This window comes from Gobius niger (genome assembly GCF_951799975.1).
Source record: "Gobius niger genome assembly, chromosome: 16".
Classification (NCBI taxonomy): Eukaryota; Metazoa; Chordata; class Actinopteri; order Gobiiformes; family Gobiidae; genus Gobius; species Gobius niger.
Genome location: NC_136867.1, coordinates 8,994,360 through 9,014,417, shown reverse-complemented (window position 1 = coordinate 9,014,417; position 20,058 = coordinate 8,994,360). Strand labels below are relative to the sequence as shown.

General features: G+C 42.7%; 5 protein-coding genes and 1 long non-coding RNA gene across 7 annotated transcripts; 5 read left to right on the top strand and 1 right to left on the bottom strand.

Annotated features, from left to right (window-relative positions):
- Nucleotides 1–115: 115 nt before the first annotated feature.
- Nucleotides 116–4,757, top strand: vash1 (vasohibin 1). The gene is made up of 8 exons (XM_079573795.1): nucleotides 116–280; nucleotides 367–941; nucleotides 1,432–1,520; nucleotides 2,181–2,237; nucleotides 2,512–2,586; nucleotides 2,728–3,109; nucleotides 3,824–3,930; nucleotides 4,103–4,757. The coding sequence occupies exons 2-8, from the start codon at nucleotides 720–722 to the stop codon at nucleotides 4,173–4,175; spliced, it is 1,005 nt and encodes a 334-aa protein (XP_079429921.1). The 5' UTR covers nucleotides 116–280; nucleotides 367–719; the 3' UTR covers nucleotides 4,176–4,757.
- A 1,142-nt stretch (nucleotides 4,758–5,899) lies between these two features.
- Nucleotides 5,900–6,719, top strand: LOC306976092. The gene is made up of 3 exons (XR_013793747.1): nucleotides 5,900–6,130; nucleotides 6,365–6,402; nucleotides 6,619–6,719. It is a non-coding gene; the product is annotated as an uncharacterized lncRNA (long non-coding RNA).
- Nucleotides 6,720–6,801: 82 nt separating this feature from the next.
- angel1 (angel homolog 1) lies at nucleotides 6,802–10,347 on the bottom strand. Of its 2 annotated transcripts, none has more exons than XM_079572960.1 (10): nucleotides 10,272–10,347; nucleotides 9,019–9,846; nucleotides 8,701–8,936; nucleotides 8,488–8,557; nucleotides 7,922–8,364; nucleotides 7,702–7,843; nucleotides 7,518–7,628; nucleotides 7,422–7,452; nucleotides 7,188–7,351; nucleotides 6,802–7,107 (listed from the first exon to the last, which is right to left on the bottom strand). In XM_079572960.1, exons 1-10 carry the CDS (start codon nucleotides 10,336–10,338, stop codon nucleotides 6,944–6,946), a joined length of 2,256 nt encoding a protein of 751 aa, XP_079429086.1. In that variant the 5' UTR covers nucleotides 10,339–10,347; the 3' UTR covers nucleotides 6,802–6,943. The 2 variants fall into 2 exon arrangements, with proteins under 2 accessions (XP_079429086.1, XP_079429087.1); XM_079572961.1 differs by having other exon boundaries at nucleotides 6,802–7,104.
- Nucleotides 10,348–11,031: 684 nt separating this feature from the next.
- lrrc74a (leucine rich repeat containing 74A) lies at nucleotides 11,032–13,823 on the top strand (the record flags this gene model as incomplete). Its single annotated transcript, XM_079574257.1, has 12 exons — nucleotides 11,032–11,184; nucleotides 11,277–11,384; nucleotides 11,466–11,559; nucleotides 11,686–11,735; nucleotides 11,845–11,926; nucleotides 12,008–12,093; nucleotides 12,191–12,385; nucleotides 12,473–12,568; nucleotides 12,649–12,792; nucleotides 12,871–12,975; nucleotides 13,064–13,149; nucleotides 13,262–13,823. The coding sequence occupies 12 exons, from the start codon at nucleotides 11,032–11,034 to the stop codon at nucleotides 13,821–13,823; spliced, it is 1,761 nt and encodes a 586-aa protein (XP_079430383.1).
- A 1,557-nt stretch (nucleotides 13,824–15,380) lies between these two features.
- Nucleotides 15,381–17,137, top strand: olfm4.1 (olfactomedin 4, tandem duplicate 1; the record flags this gene model as incomplete). The annotated part of the gene is made up of 5 exons (XM_079574256.1): nucleotides 15,381–15,434; nucleotides 15,519–15,695; nucleotides 15,776–15,988; nucleotides 16,055–16,202; nucleotides 16,278–17,137. The coding sequence occupies 5 exons, from the start codon at nucleotides 15,381–15,383 to the stop codon at nucleotides 17,135–17,137; spliced, it is 1,452 nt and encodes a 483-aa protein (XP_079430382.1).
- A 1,166-nt stretch (nucleotides 17,138–18,303) lies between these two features.
- On the top strand, nucleotides 18,304–19,952 carry olfm4.2 (olfactomedin 4, tandem duplicate 2; the record flags this gene model as incomplete). The annotated part of the gene is made up of 5 exons (XM_079574149.1): nucleotides 18,304–18,354; nucleotides 18,424–18,591; nucleotides 18,660–18,872; nucleotides 18,950–19,088; nucleotides 19,168–19,952. The coding sequence occupies 5 exons, from the start codon at nucleotides 18,304–18,306 to the stop codon at nucleotides 19,950–19,952; spliced, it is 1,356 nt and encodes a 451-aa protein (XP_079430275.1).
- Between the last annotated feature and the right edge of the window lie 106 nt (nucleotides 19,953–20,058).

Genomic DNA, 20,058 nt, shown 5'->3' with positions numbered 1-20,058 from the left:
TGAATGAGTACGTTTCACTCATAGCTTGAAAGCTTTGCTGAACGAAGAGCACTCGAATGCATCATTTGGTACTTCGGGGTAACGTTAACCACTGCGCATGCGCGGTGTCAGGGAGTGTCTGAGCTGAGCGCAGGCTGCAATCGCTGAAGGTTGGAGCATCTGCATGAACAATGAACTGGCTCTGAAGGAAAGGTTCACACTCTGGTGGAGCAGCGGACTGGACGGACAATAAAGAGAGGATGGACTTCTGGTGATGTGAAGAACTGTATATTTGTATAAGGTTTGAACGACCTCTAACCACCCAGGGCATTAGTAAATTATAAAAGCCTTCTTTGCCGTCTTGTCTAATTAGCCTTATCTTGTTAGAAGAATGAAGGCGTTTGGATGGCGGACTTCTGGGCTGACGGACACGTTGGAGTCGTAGGATCATCATCTTTGACCTTATTTCTCGATTCATCCAAAGATTGTTGATATAGCATGCCTTAGATGCGTTTTGACTAAAGGTTACTGCAAATCTGCTACTGATAAACGGTGCCCCCATCATCAGCTGATCCAACTTTAAAGATGACTTTGATTTCTCTGGAGCTGGTTCTGTCTGGCACATGCTGTTGTGTATCATGCGTTGGCCATCTGCTGTAGCTGGCGTCTTAAACCTGGAAGCTGCGGATCATCAGTGAAAGCCATCAGCCGGGAGGAGGAGGACAGTATTCGGGGGGGAGATGCTGAGGACAGCCGTGGGGTGTTTGGACGAGAGAGAAGAGGAGCCGGAAGATGAAGGAGAAGAAGACATGCGGGACGGAGGAGTGCCCTTTTATGTCAATCGAGGAGGCTTCCCCTTGGACGAGGAGACTTGGGAGAGGATGTGGCGCCATGTGGCCAGAATTCACCCCACTGGAGAGGATTTGGGAAAGAGCATCCGAGGTGCCACTGACCTGCCTAAGGTAAAGTGGATCAAGCCTGCACTATCTGATTAGAGATCAGCTGCTCTCCACTTGGTCTACAAATAGGCATGGGTCTACTATTTAGCTTTTTGAAATGGCAAAATATCAGATGATGGGCAAGGGTGTTTTGTTAGAAATTCAAAACAATACTATCTTTTGAATGGTGAAAAGCGTTCATAACAGAAAAGGGTAATTGGCACTGTAATTACAAGTATATTATTATTAAATCAGATCACAAACTAAAACTAATCAGCCATGAATGATAAATACACCCTGGTTATTTCAGCTGTTAGCCATTTAGAGAGTTGAGACATTCTCCCTGAACCCACTGACACCCATGTGCTGGTTGTAGTAGCAACTTACAATGGTCTTGCTTTTACTACCAAAGTCACTATGAAGAAGCTTCAAGCCAGACAGCACTGCATTCTCCTTCTGTGAATATTGGGATTGTCTGCCCATAATGGCATTGTATGGATCCTCTGTCTTCCAGATTCCAATACCGAGTGTGCCTACATACCAGCCTACCACCACCATCTCACAGCGCCTGGAAGCCATACAGAAATACATCAGGGACTTGCAGTATCCTTTTACTTCTCATTGTACTGCTCTTCATTGATTTAAGATTGTATTTACAGTACAGGCTGAAAGTTACTGCAACAAAAAAGTAGGCCATGCAGACTGCAATTATTGTGTTTTCAGTCATGGCAGATGTTCATCAATTATTAATCAAGTATAAATATAGTTAAGTACTCCTCTAGTATTTCAGTGCACTAATCTATCCTCTCATATGATCTATTTTGCCCCCACAAGCACTTTACTCCCATGACTGTACACCCAGAAATCACATGGTGCCGTATGTGCAAGAGAGTTCCTCTCACTCTGCCGCCAGGTCCTCACACCATCATGGACTATTTTCTGCTTCTGGAATTGCAGAAGTAGTTTATTTAAGGCTGAACAATTTAGCTCAGCAAGTAACATCAGGCTGTCATCTTTACAGCTGCTATGTACATACTAGGCATAAGTCTCCTGCAACCACTGTAGAATACACTGTACATTATTATTCCTCCAACCAAGTTCTCAAAATATTTCAGTGTATACATTCTACTGTATATACATATATACTGTATATCTAACCAAACCAAACATCATGTGTCTTTTTGAGTGGCTGTTTGTGTTTAGTATTGAACAGACCTCTGTTTATGTGCGTACTCATGAGTTGCCCTTAACTTTATCCTCCAGGTACAATCACACTGGAACACAGTTTTTTGAAATCAAGAAGAGCCGCCCTTTAACTGCGTAAGCACCCTCTTGTATTCTGAAGTCTGATGCATGATACTCAGCTGTTCTTGGCCTACCCTAGGGATGTGTAAGTTGGAAAACAGTGTAACTAAAGCAGATGAGGTGAAATGACTGTTTCTGGTCTCAGTATATTAGATTTATTAATGCCAGATTTAATTACCACTGGCTCATGGAAAACCTATCCACTGCACAAAACAGACACAAGCTATAACTGGACTTGTGGGGCAATATTTGCTCAATTCATAGCATATTTCAATTCTTTTTCTTACAGGTTAATGGACATTGCTAAGGAGATGACACGTGAGGCCCTGCCAATCAAGTGTCTGGAGGCCGTAATCCTGGGAATGTATCCTTATAGCTGCAGATGCCTGAATAATCTTTAATTAGCAAATACTTTAATGCCAGTCTGATTGGTAAATAATGCCTACATAACAAAAAGATATTATTTATTACAGTGCTACTTTTTCCTTGACCATCGTTTCGGCAGTTATCTCACCAACAGTATGCCCGGTGTGGAGCGCTTCCCTCTCAGTTTTATGTCCCAGTTCTCAGGAAACCACTTCCACCACATCGTACTGGGGGTGCACAGCGGGGGGCGCTTCGGGGCTCTGGGCATGAGCCGCCGGGAGGAGCTAATGTTCAAGCCGCTGGAGTTCCGGACGCTCACGGACCTGGTGCAGGAGTACGAGACGGCCTACAGGGGCTACTGGCACACTCTGCGCAAGGTCAGGATAGGCCAGTACGTGTCACATGACCCTCACAGCGTGGAGCAGATTGAATGGAAACACTCCATCCTGGACCTGGACAAGCTGAGCAAGGAGGAGCTGAGGAGAGAGCTGGAGAGACACACACGGGACATGAGGCTCAAGGTACGAGACAATAAATGGTGTAAATTGAAGCCTCAACAGTAACATATTTCATTGATGGACTGCTTAGCTCGGTGGTTCATCACTGGTGTGGAGTTTCCAGACCCGCCTTCAACCTGTCATCATAACAAGCTGCAACCCATATAAAATATTAGTGTTTTGAATCAAAACATTTTGCAGTTTAATGCCTAATATCATTGGCAAATATCATTTCCTCACAGAATGTTGCTGATTCAAGCAATGATCATAACTGACTTTCAACACAATCCAACCACAATCTTTTGTGTCCACTTTTGGTTAAGTTACTTTTAGCCGAGTGGTCTTAAGTCAATATAATCATGAAACTGTCTTATTAGCTATAATCTACTCATATTTCTTACTCTGTGGATGCTAACACTAAACCTGACAGACTGCCATTTGTGGAGTAGCCTCCCATTAACCACCCGCTCATCACTACTCACTCTGACATGATGCCTTGGGTGCTGAGAGTTTCCATATCATAAACCTTAATGTGATGGCTCCATCCGGCTGCGCTCTGAGTCACACATGACCGCCCCTCTCCATCAACAGCAGATCGTTTGTACTGAGTGCCCGACACAATCACATTAACAACATGTGCTGCATCAGGCGCGGATGTGCTGACGGACTCTTCTCTCTTCAGCGGTTTGTGCAGTGCTTTGTAATATGAAATCCTTATGTGTCTATGTCACGTTTTAGATCGGAAAGCCTCCTCCGTCTCCCACCAAAGACAGGAGAAACAGCATGGGCTCCCCCCTCAAAGGCCCGGGCAGTCCCATGCGCAGGATCAGCCGTGTGGAGAGACGGTATGTATATAGTTCTAATCTGTTCCAATATAGTTTTTCTTTTTATGTCAGTGGTCAGATTGTGGAGTAAAAGGTCCTTTATTCTGATTATTCATGCTGTTAAATACTTTTGGGAACTGTAGCCTTGATGTTTATATATTCCAAACCTTTGTAAATGTCTGATTTCTTGCAGTCCCTCCGCTGAGAAGAAGGTTTTGGATCAGACGTCTTCGGGTGACATGAACGCATATCAGATTCGTGTCTAAAGACTATTTAACGGTCTCCAGTTTTATGAACCTGCACTTGTTTTTACGAAGTTGCTCATTTTGGGTCGACTAGTAGACACATTGTATCGTGCACATTGGCTTATTCACAAGACACTGTTTTGAATAGGTCACCAGCAACACTTCCATCCTAATCACCACTTTGGAATCCACGTTTTGACCTCATTTAGTTTGGAGGATTTTTAAATACAGTACCAAGTGTGTGTCCTAAGATAATGGGACACTCCAGTGCACCTGCCACTCAGTATTAAAAGCTAGATGCTTCACTCAGTTTGTTGTGTTTCAGTAAACGCTTGAGTAGCTCTTCTGCAGTCTCTTTGGTTTACAGTTAGTATGCAAAAAATATTAAATTTTTCTTATGATTAACTGCGCAATTAGTAGTTAGCAAACCCCGGTGCCTTGAACCTTCAAAGAGGAGATAAACGGACCTTCTGTAGTTGCTAATGACAATGTAGAAGTAGGAAGATGAACAATGTGAAAAGACAATGCAGCTTGTTATTTGTTTAATGTTGTCCAGGTACATTCTGTACTAGCTTTTACAGTATTGTTTTAAATGTTTTGTTTTTAAATACAATTTGTTACTTGCCTTAAGTCCTATCAGTTTAGTGGAGCTAAGCTCCAGTTTTTATTTTGTTTTTGTAAAAATGACTCTTGTCATTTTCTTCTTTCAACTGTTTTACTGGTGTTTTTGTATTGATAAAGGATTAATTTATTTCAATAAATGATCACAAAGATTGGAGTCTTTCATACACGCACCTGACATGGTGTGAAAACTGTTTTCATCTCAACCAAAAAGTAGATTGAATAACTGCCAGCAGACCACTTATGCAGAACCCACTATACAGTGGGAGGAAAATGTATGTGAACACTTTGAAATTTCTCACATTTCTGCCTGAACTGGTCATAAAATGTGGCCTGATGGTGATTAAAATCATAAGAACTGTCTGCTTAAACGAATACCACCCAATTATATGTTATCATATTGTTAATGGCCATAACATGTAAACATTCACAGGACAGGGTGGAATAAGTGAATTAACTGCTCCAAGAGCTAATTAGACACATTTATGCAGACATTTAGAGTCAGGTGTGAGCCAACCTGAAGTCCAATCACTGAGGTGTGGCTAGCTGTACCGGGCACTGAAAAACACACACTAGTTAAAAACTGTCTCTTGTTGAGAAGGATTGTCTGATGTGCAACATGCCACGCCCAAAAGAGCTCTCTGAAGACTCACGATCAAGAATTGTTGATTTGTATAATGCTGGAAAGGGTTACAAAACCATCTCTAAAAGTCTTGATTGAAAAATCCATGGTTAGACAATTGTCTAGGAACAGTTTGGGACTGTTGCTTCACTTCCAAGGTATGGCTGTAAAGATGACTCCAAGGGCACAGAGCAGAATGCTCAAGGAGGTAAAAAAGAACCCTAGAGTGTCAGCTAAAGACAAACAGAAATCACTGGCACATGCCCACATCTCTGTTGACACGTCTACAATATGTAAACAATTGCAAACGAATGGGGTTCATGGGAGAACGCCGTGGAGGAAGCCACTCCTGTCTAAACATGCAGCACAGCTGGCATAATCTGAGGACTGATGAACCCAAAGTGCAATTGTTTGGGCAGAACACACAATGTCGTGTGGAGCACACAAGCTATTATATTTAACCTAACATGCATTTACAGGAAAGCGAAATTAGCCTGTAATTCTGCATGAATGGATTTGTGAAATATCTGGAATAATTTTCAGATGGTACAGATGTGAACATGCCTGCCTGTGTTTATCTTTAATCTAAAGCAAAAGCGCTTGAGGCACAGCAGGACAGAGGGAAGCTTGCTGGCCTATTTTCTTTACCAGTCACCACAATGGCACAAACTTAACTGACAAATACAGACAAACTGTAAACCTCTTCAGTGTCCTCACTGACGAGGTTTACACAGTGCTTAATTTGTAAATTTGTATTTTCAGAAACACTTTTGGTCTGAAGTGATGGATTCAGGGAACAGCCCAAAACATTTGCCCGAACACTCTCATTAATCACCATTATATCAGATAAATCTTTTGCCGGATACTCCTAAATATTTCCCAGATCCTTTACCCTAAAAAAAAAAAAAAGAGAACAGGGGGAATGCATTCCCCCAATGGGGGATCAAATTAAGCACTGGGTTTACAGTTCTTCTAGTTACTTCTCCACTGAGTTATCAGAGTGCGGTGTCTTATCTGTTATGTCCGCTTACACTGTTCCATTTTATATGTTATTTTACTGTAGTATGTGATTTTTTAATTACTCTTTTTAGGTTGCCTTATGAGATCTGGCAGGGGGACTACCGGTGAAAACTAGCCTTTTGGCTAATTTGGGTACATTCACTTTGTCTTAATGTTCATTAATGTACATTGTGCCACTTAAAACTAAATAAATAAATAAAGACATACATAGGAACAAGCAAAAGGATCACGGAGTAAATAAAAACACAAACATCTTTATTGCAAGTCCCAACTGTTTAAATCAGATGAATCTGAATAAGACCTCAGTTGTGCTCTAAACATAATTAAAATGACTCAAACATTGTCAGCAAAATTGTTGCTACAGTCATTTCAAAAATACTGGCATTTGTTTTAGCACTCTTCAAAACTAACAATAATAGAAAACTCTAATGTGGCTTTAAACCTAAACCTAATTCAAATAAAAGGGTAACAGGGTATGACTTACATAATTTAAACAATGTTTCTTTAAGGCACTGTCTTTTCATTATTATGGTGATCCATTCATGTCAAGTTGGAATTTAGCCAAAAGACTAAGGTGATCAGAAGGAAACGTGTCACTAGGAAGACCATTCATTGACCACAGCATATCTTCTGACAAGAGCGAGAGACAACCAATCAGCTTCAGACCACTCTGCGCAAAGCTGCCCTCTTCTTGGGGAAAGCAAAAGGCCAAATAATCAAAATACAAAACTAAATGTATCTTTAAACCTGTTGATAGTATTTGCTCTTACCCTGAATCTCTGTGTCTGAATGTTGTTTGGGCGAGTAGAAGATGTAGTCAACAGTTGCTCCTACTTGAGAGTGCACCGTAGTCACTTCAGCATTTCCAGAGCCTGGGAGCACATGCTTATAAACCGACTGAAGGTCTAACCGGTGACTCAGACTCTGTCTGAACCTAGACACAATGTAATTGTGAGCACAAGCATTACTTAATGAAGAAATACTGTTGTATGTCCCGTGCTGACCTGGGAGGGCGGGAACGCTCCTTTGAACAATCTGTACAAAAGTAACAGACTCTTATTAACCAAACCCTACTCTGAATAAATGCGATATGACTGTACCTGGTGTGGCGTCAGTCACTCCTGGGATCATCTCCAAATCTTCAGGCCGCACACAGGCAGCTGGACAGAAACGCAGCTGCAAAAGAAACTCGTGATGGTATTGACGACTTCCTATAAAAAGAACACAGACATTACAGCTCTATTTTAGGAGTGTTATGTTCTTGGAAGAACTTCAAACACAGACCTGATTTCTGATTGTGGTTCTCCAAGACCTGGTTTACTGAAGTGAACTGGCAGCAGTCTGTGATTCCAAGAGTGCTCGGCCACAGAGGAGCATAGAGTTTGTAAAATTGTGGCTTAAATGACAAATCCTCCTGCCCCGAAATCTAGTTGCAAAGAAACAGTTACAGAAACAATTATTATTATTTATTTTTTTAAATAACTTGAACGGTGCCACCACTTACCATCCATGCTGGGAGGCCCTGATAATAGAGCTCCCCTTTTGTGATCAGCTCGTACAGAGGAGTTTGTGGGACAGAGTTAAAGTCTCCACATAGCACTATGTTACAGTGTTCACCCTTGCTTTTACAAGACTTGACCACTTTGTCCATTTCTGCCAGCAGAATGGCGAGCTGTGCCAGTTTAATGTCCCCCCTCCTGGGGTTAAAGAGCAGGTGAGTGTTTGCCACACACAGAGAAGGTCCCCGTGCCTTCACCTCAGATCCTACGGCCACCATTGGCTGAAGCACCACAATAATTGCCACATTGTGACGGTCCAGTAGCTCTATCTCAGGCCTGAAATACTCCACCTCAATGATGGATAACTCGGCAAAAGAACTGCTGCGGTAACACGTTGCACAACCATCCGTCTTAGTTCCTGTGCGCCTTTTATACACACAGGTGTAGCCTACAAAAGCAAAAAGTCACGTTAAAAAGGATTACTTAAAAAAAAAAAAATAATGGAAAAAAAGGTGGAAAAATCGATCTTATTTTGCAACAATACTACTAATATGATATGGCCCAGGCCTACCCATTTGAGTTAACACTGGATGCAGCTGTTGATTGAAGTGATTTTCCTGCACTTCTTGAAGACATAGAATCTATAAACAAAACACAACATCAATATTACAAGCATTGGACACTAGACAGTATGGATTGATCTGCCCTCTCTGTAGCTAATAAAACAATCCCCTGCTCTTTTCAATTTAGAATAATCCTTTCTGGCTTCAACAGCTGAACTTACGTCTGGCGCCCATCTCTGAATCTCCTCCAGAAGCAGCCTGCAGCGGTGACTCCACTCCAGCACCTCCAGGGGGCAGTGTGTGTACAGGTCTTGGTTTGCCTCCAGCAGGTCCTGACTGAGGATGTTGTAGGACATAACAGTGAAGTTCATCACTGTCTTTGTGAAGGGGAAGGGTATCAGTGCAGGGGTGGAGGCAGAAGAGCCGCTTTCGACGTCCTCCCACACTCTCCACATAACTAAATGCATACAAAGAACACTATATAGAAGTAAGCCAGCAAACAAGGGCAAGTGACTGAAATGTTTAAGGTTAGTGACTACCTTCAAAGGGCAGAGTGTTCTCCATTGTAGGATAATAGCTGGGAGTTGGAAACTGCCACATAGGGCATTGCACCTCATTTGCCAGGCCAGGACCCACTGCAAAGTGATATCCGGGCTGTGTGAGATGAGGTCCAGTGAGGGACATGTCTGGTGTCTGAGAGCTATAGAGTAAACGTATGGGACGAGCTTCACCGCTGTCTTTACTTGTATCGTCAGTTACTGCCACGTACTCATCCCAGCACTCTGATGGCGTCATTACACTCTCCTGAACAGACTGGACATGGGTCCCCCCACTACAGGCAACCTCATCTGTGCGGCTCTTAGGGGAGGCAAGTAGTTCTTTTAAATTGGGAATCTCAGGCTGAACACGGCAGGTAGTTTCTCTGGTGTTCTCAGCCTGTAGTTTCTCAAACTGCTCACAAAGCGTCTCATCAGTGCGAATGACTTTAGAGGAAAGGTCTTCATTGTTGATTTGCAGAGGTATTGGATCTTCATCTTTGATTGAAACTTCTTTGTCAGGAAAGTTCACTTCATTTTGTTGTTTGGGAAAATCTTCAAGTGCTGCTGTCGGTTCTGTTCGGTCCTGATTTGCCTTTTGGTCAAGCAGAACTGTCAAACACTGTTCTCTGTCTGCCCCCAATGTAGCATCTCCTCCCCCGTGTGCACTCATCCTTTCCTCCGGCAGTCCACAGGAGCCAGTGCATGGGGCGAGCAGCTCTTCCACTGGAGCTGGTTCAGAGAGTGTAAGCTGACTGGCTGTGACAGCTCCACCATCACACATTGCTGTGCCATTTACAAGTGCAGTCGGGAGATCCTTTATAGAAACCTCTGCAAGATAAGATTAGGATCCGAGTTAATCACTGGTAACAGTTTATCATGAAATACGCACTTCCTCTTATAACCCTGATGGGAGACAACATGACGCAACTTTATAAAGTCACTAAACTAAAGACTGTGCATTTGTGTTGTTTTTAAAGATAAAATGTAACAACGTGCTAATGTTCGGGCTATTTACATATTATTGTCCAAGTACTTCTTGACTGAATATTTCCAGCTGACACCCACGTCCAGCGGAGGAGTCGGAAAGAGCGTGTTCGTCAGAAATAACACCAAGTTCACGCTAGCAGCAGTTAGCTTCAGGCGCCTCACATGGGCAGCTGCCTTTCGGAGTTCGTTTTGTGTAAATGTTTACAAGTGACAGCCCAGAGGACACAGACAGAGACATGGAGGAAACCGTGGTGTTAATAAATTACCTGAGCGTCGACCCGTTAGGTACCGGGACAACGGGTAAAGTCCATAGAAAAGCATACTGCCTATCATTTTGTAATGTTTAATTGCGCATGCGCTAAATATTTCAGGGCCTTGCCTCGGGGCCCAACCCAAACCTGATCCCAACATGGGTCAGTTCAAAGGGCAAAGCGAATATATAGCTCTGAAAACGAGACAGTAACACAGCAACGTTTTTTTTAATATTAGTTTGTTCACAGAAATTGTTTCATTTAGTCATGCAAACATTTGTCCTTAATACAGTATATGATGTTGTAAAATAGCCTATATATTGCAAACATAAACATTAGGAAAGCTAATGGTCGTTATCATCTTGTGTATCTAAAATTTGCATTCTGTTGCTAATCACAAGCCACACCATCTTTATAATTTATGAGGCTCCTCATGCTCCCTTAGGTATAGAATTTCTTGTTGAACATCTCTTCCCCCTTCTCTGTACCTGTTCACAGATATCACACATGAGGGATAAAATAGCCATGAAAGTTTTTTTTAAAGTAATTAACTGACAAATTTGTCCATGTTGTCTTTTGAGTCTCTATCCCTGAAAGATGAAGACTGTACATCAACAGCGGAGCAACCCTTTGTCCAGAATGAGTGGGAGACAGACTTGGAGTCCGATGGTAAGTGGGGACCATTTTACTGTGAATTATCCTTGTTTTTTACTGTGTTCAAGGGGTCGTTTTTGTTACTCATTCTCTAACAGAAGGTGAAGATGATCATAAGGAAATGTCCACAGCTGAGGTGTACTTGGAGGCTTGCAGGCTTCTGCATGTGGTGCCAGTTTCATACTTCTTAAGAAATCTTGGCTCCACAACAGTTAACCTTTGCCACCATGGACTGGGACCCATGGGCTGCAAGGCAATTGCTATTGCCCTTGTGGTAAGTTAAAACACATCCGTTAAAGTAAGTGTCTTTACAAAACAAAACAAAAAACTATATCAAATAAATCCATAGTTTCTGAACCGTTTCAGACTGATATGCAGATAAACAAGCTAGAATTGTCTGATAATGGCATATTAGCTGAAGGAGCCAAATATGTGGTGGAGATGCTGAGGGCAAATTTAACCATTCAGCATGTGGTAAGTAGTGCACCAAAGCAACCTCCACTAGAGGTCACTAGAGCATTTCACATTTTTAGTACATGTGTTTCTCTGTTACAGGATTTATCTCAAAACCGCCTGCTGAGTTCAGGTGCTCAGTGTGTTGCAAACATGTTGCTGGACAGTATTTCACTAAGATCTATGAAACTATCTGGTAAGTGATACAACAGATCAAGTGGAGCAGGTTCCATATTTGCGACATTTGCAACACATATATAACACAGATAAATATGAATTATTGCAAGAAAACATTAACATATTCTAAACAATCTTTTATCAGGGAATGGTTTTATCGACGAGGATGGTAAATACTTTGCAGATGCTTTGTCAGTAAGTTATTGGTTGCCATTTTTTTTTATACACATGTAATATAGTCTATTATATACAATACAATGATGTTTGGAATCAATGACTCAGTTGATCAGTTTTGAACACTTAGACAAACTCCAGAATGAAGGAGCTTGACTTGAGCCACAATGAGTTCCGTGGAAAAGGAGGGGAGCATTTGGGACAACTTTTGGGTAAAAACTATAGCTACTCTATTCCGAGTTTGGTGTGACTTTATTAATGCAATTTTAAAGTTAACCACTTATTCGTTTTAGCAAACAATGAGGGATTGGAGGTACTGGATCTTAGTTGGAACCACCTCCGCATGAAAGGAGCTGTGGCCCTTTCCGCAGGGCTCAAGGTGAGGCATCACACAAATAATGCTGCCAATGGTGGGCATGTTGGTTTTGCACATAGTATTCAACAACTGATATTAGGATTCTTCCTGGCATGTTTAGGTGAACACAATGCTGAAACGCCTCGACTTATCATGGAACGGCTTTGGAAACGAAGGAGCCCTGGCCATGGGGGAGGCTCTTAAATTCAACAACACCTTGGTCCACCTCAACCTCAGCAACAACCGCCTGACCAACGAGGGAGTGGGCAGCCTCTGCAAAGGGCTGGAGTTCAATGACACACTGAGGGTTCTACTGGTGGGTCGGACACAATGGACACGCATCATTATTACAGCCAAGGATGTAGGTGAAGTGAAATATTATCATGTGTTTATGCTCCCACAGCTGGCCTACAACTCTATAACAGTAGAGGGAGCTCTTGCATTGGTCAATGTAGTGAAGAACTCTCTGAGAAGTGCCCTGGAGGAGATCAACATAAGTGTAGGCCAATGCTGTATGAATGTAATTGTGCTGAAAGGATTTGAATTAAAGAGTTTGTCGCTTGTCTTCCTTGAATGCAGAATGTCCTTGTGAATGAGAACTTTGTGCATCTGCTGGAGCTGACCTGCCAGGAGCACCCCAGTCTGGACGTTCAGTATGGTGGCGTTGGAGGCTTTATTGCCAAGAAACCCCCTAAACGTGTGGATCCAATGAAAGTCATCCAGGTGTGTGTTTAACATATGTTTATCTTTGTTCACTTGTGTGGTGTCTTATTCTACACTCTCTGTTTGATGTTTTTTCAGGATTATTTGGATGAGCGCAAGCTGCGACTATGGGATTTCTTCCGGAACATTGACAAAGATGGCACCATGAGGGTCCCTGTCACAGAGTTCAGGAAGGCTGTGCAGGTTTCTGATAATACATCGTTAAAGAATTCACAAATTAGATTGACAATTCAATTCTCCAAAATTTAATTCACAACTTTTTTTTTAATAGCAATCAACTATTCCTTTGGATCGGTACCAGATAGAGGAGCTGATTCAGAGGCTTGACCGTGACAAGACAGGGATTGTAGATTACAGGTGTGAAACTGTAATTTGGTTTAGAATCCATCAGTTATCGACCTTCATTCTAAAAACGTCAACAGTCTGCTTGTTTCTAAACCAACCAACCCTATATCCTACTATTCTGCAGGGGTCTAGCCGACACAAGAAAACAAATGATGAGGGACCACCGGAAGCATCTGAAGAAGGTTGAATCAAGGCAGAAGAAGGAGAAACAGAAGAGCGATCGCATCCTGAAAACCTTCAAGACTGCGGTGGAGGCGGTCACCCCGCACGGCTCTGTGGTCATATCTCCAGGGCCCGGCAAAGACGACTCCGGAGGTCCCCAGCCCTTCTCCGCCACCCCACTGAGCTCCTGGCACCACATCGCTATGTCCCACAGCAGCCGATACCTCGATCACGTTCACTTGCCCATCCTGGGGAGCAGCAGCCATTACAGGCCGACCAGCTCCCCCGCTTTGAGGTCCTACTCTCAGCCCAACCTCCTGGATGATCTCCCACTCTCCAGGGGGAAGTCCATCTCCGCTCAGGGAACTCGCTCCGATCCAGAGATGAGCAGGCACTCCACTCTGATCAGGTCCAGACCGGCTTTGAACCCCAGACCACCAGAGGGTAAACCCAAGAGTAAAAAAGCAAAGAAGAAAAAAGCAAAGAAGCGTGTGGTTAAGAAGTCTGCGGAAGTGACTAAATAAATGTTCTAAAAGAAATGTCAGCAACAGTGAAAGATGTAGCCGGAGAGACACATCACTGCACTTGACACCAGCCACTCCCAGACAACTGAATTGTATCGTTTTCATTTTTTAAAATAATTTTCCTATAGCAAGGGAGATGTTTTCGATACATTATGTTTGACAAATTTGTATTGTGTCAGTTTTTCTAAGACGGTGGTTCCCAAAGTGGGGGTCAGGACCCCCTGGGGGTTCTCGGGACACTGGAGTGGGGTTGCAATATTTTTTTACATTTCTGACATTGAATTGAAGTTAGAATATTTTTAGTGAAATAATGGCTAATATTTTACATAAGAGGGTCCCGAGTAGTTGGTTAAGTGATTTTGGGGGTTGCGGCCTGAAAAGTTTGGGAAACCCTGTTCTAAGACAATACATTTGTGGACTTTGAACTTGCTGTATCGAAATAATAAAGCATCTCAGACCAGAAAGTCTTGTCCATTTATGAAGAATTCGTACCATACTGTATATTCATGAAGTAATAGCTTGGAAATGTGTAGAAGTATTCAGTGATCAATTCATTGAGACCATTTTTTCAATGTAGAGGATAAAAATGAAAAGAAAAGAAAAAACGTTTCTGTCTTCAGTCTTAATATCTGCCTTCTCTAGTCCACATTTTCTTGCTATTGTGGTTTCTTCCGATCAATGCACAGCACAATCTGAAGTACTTGGATATTGACCACTTGTATTGAGAATTGTGAAAAGACCACATTAAGCTTATACCACAATGAAATCGCTGGCTAGTGATTAAATTGTTTTGCAGACGGATCCTAAGAGAAGGTGTTTTAACACATAAACAGTTCTGGTCATGAACAGCCATACATTTAAGGCAGGCCTTATAGTCTAATCGCAGAAGCCCTGAGGTGGTGATGGATGACTTACTTTCACCATAGGTTTAGGCACTTGAACGTTCTTATCTTATACTTCGTATTCTTATCTGACCTGGGTAAACGTTTAAGTTTGGCATATTGTTCCTAAAGTGAGAAATGTTTTAAAAAGCGCCACACAGTTACCAGTTAACATTAAACATGCCATTTGTGTCGTTCAATAAAGGACTTTGATACAGTCAGTTTGCCTTGGAAATTGCATTTTTTCCTCCCAGGCCTGGTCATTTCTCTGTTTGCCTCCTGTGCTTAGATTGTAGATGAAACTAGCCAACAACTGTTTGACGTCACTGATAAGCGAATTCCATATGTGGGAACTTTCTTGGGGAACAGCTGATCATTCGTAATACCAATTAGACAATCCGGTAGAGGCTGCCATAATTCATGATTAGTCCTGATACACTCCATAATCTCGCTACCACTGAGTAACAATGGCTCCTGTGAATTCTGTCAGATGCTAGACCTCCTCATCTACTCCCCGGTATTTAGTGTTTGCTGATAATATCAATGCATTTTTATGAGCCCTGTTGCATAGCCTGTGAACAATAGCAGGTGTGTGTAGTCATTGCCTGACCACACTCCTGTATATAAATGCTATAGCCACATGATTTCTTCATTCACCCGAGAGACTGCTTCAAAAATGATTGGCACTCTGTATTTCCTGGCCCTGCTCGGCTCCGCTCTGGCCTGGGGGGTACGTATATGGCATCGCCTAGATCCACTGATTCATCTCTGTTTTCTTTGAGGCTGACCCCTTTTCATGTGCTTCTTCCTCAAGCGCATGGACGTGTGGAGGGAAGTGGCTGCCCGGAATGGTACTGGAGGAGGAGGAGGCGGCGAAAGGTGCACCTGTGATGCCTTCCTGCCCAGTTCTACCTTCCCCATCAAAGACCTGATCGCGGTGGAAGAAACAGCGGGGGAGATCTCCTATAGACTCGAGCTGGAGATAGGAAAGGTACATGCATATCATACAAAAGCGTGTATGGGAAGAGATTTTTTTTTGACAGAATTGTGCGATGATGTTGTGCGTTTCAGCTGGAGGAGTACGACATCAAAATGACGGTGTATGCGGAGAAGATCGTGAAGCTGACAGGTAAAGTGGAAGTGGTCGAGGAGAACCCGGATGACTACAATGATGCAGACCTGGAGGAGATCAAGGTGGAGATTAAACAGGTGGAGGCATTGATCGAGGAGCTTCAGCTTTCCATCAAAAGTTCTACCACCGTCTTTGAGTCCCTGCGAGTAGAGGTAGAGATTTAGCCTTGTCTTTTTTTGTAGTATATTTGCCCTCAATGATGTTACTGTAATTTGCAGATTACAGCCATGGTGAACAAACTGGACACACTGGAGAAGATCTATGACAAGAACTTGGTGTTGGCCACCAGACGTGAATACATCAAGATCCAGATAGAGCTTGAAGAGTGCGAGAAACGTCACCAGGAGATCTTTAACCCCAATATTGGTAAGCTCCTTTGTCCATCAAACAATCGTCAAGTGGATTTTAACAACTTGTTGAACTGACTTATTCCACTTGCAGGTTCTTGTGCTCACACTGGCATCATCAAAGTCAGTAAGCCCATTGTTAGTCAGCTAAACGCTCATCTAAGTTCTGGATATAAATACGGAGGTTGGGGGAAAGACTCCAAACCCATTCCAGATCGGAAGTCCATGTATTGGTACTCTGGCTACTCTAGTGCGTCCATTGTAGACATCCGATTCTACACCGACTACAAAAACCTTATTCTCAGGACCCCTTTCCTGCATCAGAACTTAGCCAGCGGTTGGACAGGCACAGGGAACAACTTCATCATAAGAGAGAACTGCCTGTACTATCAAATCAACTCTCCATTTGGTCTGGCGAAGCTGAACTTCACCTCAGTCAAATACGAGTCGAGAGTGATCGCTGGTGCAAGCTCCAGTTTCTCTTACACCAACTCCCCCAATCAGAATTTTGACTTCTCGGCCGATGAAACGGGTCTGTACGTGACTTACGCCAAAGACGAGACGCGTGGGAAATTGGTCATAGCTAAAATCAACGAGGCGTCTTTTGGGTTAGAGGAGGAATGGCACACCAGTGTCTACAAACCAGGAGTGAGCAATGCCTTCATGGTCTGTGGGGTGCTGTACGCAGTTAAAACTGTAGATATTCACACTGAAGAGATTTTCTACACGTACGACACCAAAACCAAGACAGAGACCTATGTGAATGTTCCCTTTGAGAGGTTCCAGGATAAGTATTCGAACCTGGATTACAATCCCACTGACCAGAAGCTCTACATGTACAACGATGGCTACTATGTGAGCTACCACCTGTGGTTCAACCACACAGCTCCGGCCACTGAGCCGCCCCTGGCTCTGGAGGAGGGCTCCCAGAGTATCATAGAGAATAACATGTGAAATTCATAAGATGTTATTGTAATTTTAACATAATTTCTTCATGTTGAAACCAATAACTAATAAATCAACTTGAGCATTGTATGTCTCCATTTTGTTTTTGACTACAGTAGAAATCCCAAACAGATTCACCCAATGACCAGGATTGTTTGAAATAGGAGGGCTTATTTACTTTAACAAAATATGAGGCTACATGTCAAACAGCCATTTATAATAAAGTAAAAGATTATTACACGACCATCACCCACTACTTTAGTTAGTTTAAAGGTGTATGTCCCTTATTGGATTTTGAACTGCCTCAGCTTTACACATTATTAACTCAAACTCTAAAGAAGTTGCTGTCTCTTGGAGGGCTGGTGCTCTCAGCTGGACACTTTTTATTCAAGACATCTCGCAATGTGTTTAAGGTGCATTATAGAACTTTCCATGTGGGAAAAAAAGTTCATGAGTGCATATTTGATCTAAAGTGACCCAGCGGCTGTATGGTTGGTTCTTCTTGTTGCTAAATGCCGAATGGCACTAAACGTTAGGGTGCATTACCGCCACCAACTATATATATGATTTAATTCATGTAATTTCTACCAAACAATCCCATCTATTTTAAAAACACTAGGAGATCCTTAAATTCACCCTGTACATTATTCAAAGCACTTCTTGACTCCCTGCCTTCTCAGTCCTCGTTTCAACTTCCCTCTGTTCTGATTATACTTGTCACAATGAAAGATAGCATGCTGTATGGTGCCTTTACTTAACATCATAGTGGCCTCTATGATGCACCATGATCCATTGGTTTTAGAGTTTCTGTTAGGTTTTCACTCCTGACGAACCCTTTCACAAGAAAACCAACATAACAGTTTATTGTGGAGATGTTTGATGCTGTCATTTACAAACCGGTGAATCATTCTGTACAATATCTTATTTAAGAAGAATAGCTTCATTTTATGATCTAATTAGACGTGCAGCTTGTCTAGCCAAAAAATCTTATCTTAACCCCAATTTCTGAAGTCGACCAGGATCCAACCAGGACACTGCGAGCAAATACAAACATGGAGATAACTGTTCGAAATAATAACTGTGGGAATACAAAACCTGGACAGGACGGTCTGATAAGAGATGTCTTTATAAGTCGACTCCCCAAGGACAGTTTTGGAGTTGAAAAGTTGGTCAAGATGCTGTCTGTTCAGCTACTGCTACTGATCAGTCCGGTTTTAGCCTGGATTGTAAGTCACTTCAATCTCTATAATACAATGAGCTTTATAGACAGAATTTGAGTTCTTTTATTGTTGCAGCCAGTGGAGGACTGGGAATCGGGAAATGTGACTGCGTCTGTGGGTGACTCTGGTCAGTGCCTCTGCCATGTCTATGCACCTGATACCACCTTCCCAGCAGATCGAGTGGAGCACATGCAACAAGTCAGCAAAGACATGATCATAGAAGTGGAAATACAAGTGAACAAGGTAAGATTACCTTCGCCACATTTAAAAGTATTTTGTTTTTGATTACTAACTGGTGTGTGTGTCTTTAGTTGGTGTCCTATGAAGCCAAGCTGCATGTGTACTTGAAGGACCTGTCAGAGCTGACCGTCAGAGTAGCCGTGTTGGAGAGCAGTCCAGACAAATACATCAAACTGGACTTTGAGCTGCTCCGCATTGAGCTCAGAGAGTTCGAGGCTCTCGTGTCCCAGCTTAAGGAGTCCCTGAACGTCTCGTCTCCGCTCTTTGACAGTTTGTACACAGAGGTGACACCAAATACCTGCAGATGATCGCAGACAGTCAAGGTAAAGTGATGTGCTAATGTTACTGTCTTTGCTTCCAGATCCAAAACATGACTATGATTGTGAACCAACTGGAGACCTATGACAAGAGCAACCTGGAGGTGATCCGTATCGAGTTTGCCAAGCTGCAGAAGAAGCTGGAGGATTGTCAACAGGATCAGGACTTCAAGCCAGATATTGGTAAAAGAAGATACACACAAACGTTCAGTCAATTGCAAACAATACAATGATTTGTGTATATATTGTGGTTCTCCTTCAGGAAATTGCAATGGTACCGGAATTGTGGGCTTGAGCAAACCCAACGTCATCCAACTGAATGCTCACTTGTCTAGTGGTTATCTGCAGGGAGGGTGGGCCAAAGACTCCAAGCCCCTACGAGGCTATGAATCCATGTATGTGTATGGTGCATACACCAGCTCACATATCTATGACTTCTACCTGTACCGCGACTATGACAGTCTGATACTCAGGTCAAATTTTAAACACTATGACTTGCCGAATGGATGGGTAGGCACTGGTAGTAATTTTGCAGTTCGTGGTCACAGCATATATTATCAGAGAAGCACATATGATATGTGTAAAATCAATGTGACCAGTAACAGTTATGACTACAGAGCTATCTCTGAAGCTAGTGGGAGCTTTTCTTACTCCTATTCCACAAATCAAATTCTGGACTTTGCAGGAGATGAAAATGGATTGTGGGTAATGTACGCGTCAGAGGCCAGCAAGGGAAAGATAATTGTGGCAAAGATAGATGAGAAGTCATTCGGTATTGAGGATAAGTGGAACACAGGTGTGTATAAGCAGTTGTCTGGTAATGCCTTCATGGCCTGTGGAGTGATGTATGCAACAAGGTCAGTGGACCTGACCACAGAAGAGATCTTCTACGCTCTGGACACAAGAACCGGGGAGGAGAAGAACCTCAGCATCCACTTCCCGAAGTTTCAGGAGAAGTACAGCTACCTGGACTACAATCCCACTGACCAGAAGCTCTACATGTACAACCACGGCTACTACGTGTCCTACAATGTCAAGTTCAACTGAATGACAAGTCTCCGACTCTAAGATTTGTTGTATAGTGATTGATGCAGCTGATCTATTCTGTTGTTAAAGCTATGTGTTGTGCTATATTATACAGCACATTTTTCCT

Bases quoted from the DNA above. Each gene is read 5' to 3' on its own strand.
- vash1 (XM_079573795.1), top strand. From the start codon at position 720: ATGCTGAGGACAGCCGTGGGGTGTTTGGACGAGAGAGAAGAGGAGCCG. The intron at 2,587-2,727 runs GTATCCTTATAG...TCGTTTCGGCAG, and splicing joins GAGGCCGTAATCCTGGGAAT to TTATCTCACCAACAGTATGC. The intron at 3,931-4,102 runs GTATGTATATAG...GATTTCTTGCAG, and splicing joins ATCAGCCGTGTGGAGAGACG to TCCCTCCGCTGAGAAGAAGG.
- angel1 (XM_079572960.1), bottom strand. From the start codon at position 10,338: ATGATAGGCAGTATGCTTTTCTATGGACTTTACCCGTTGTCCCGGTAC. The intron at 8,558-8,700 runs GTAAGTTCAGCT...TTTTGTTTATAG, and splicing joins TTCAGAGATGGGCGCCAGAC to ATTCTATGTCTTCAAGAAGT. The intron at 8,365-8,487 runs GTAGGCCTGGGC...TTGCTTTTGTAG, and splicing joins TCCAGTGTTAACTCAAATGG to GCTACACCTGTGTGTATAAA.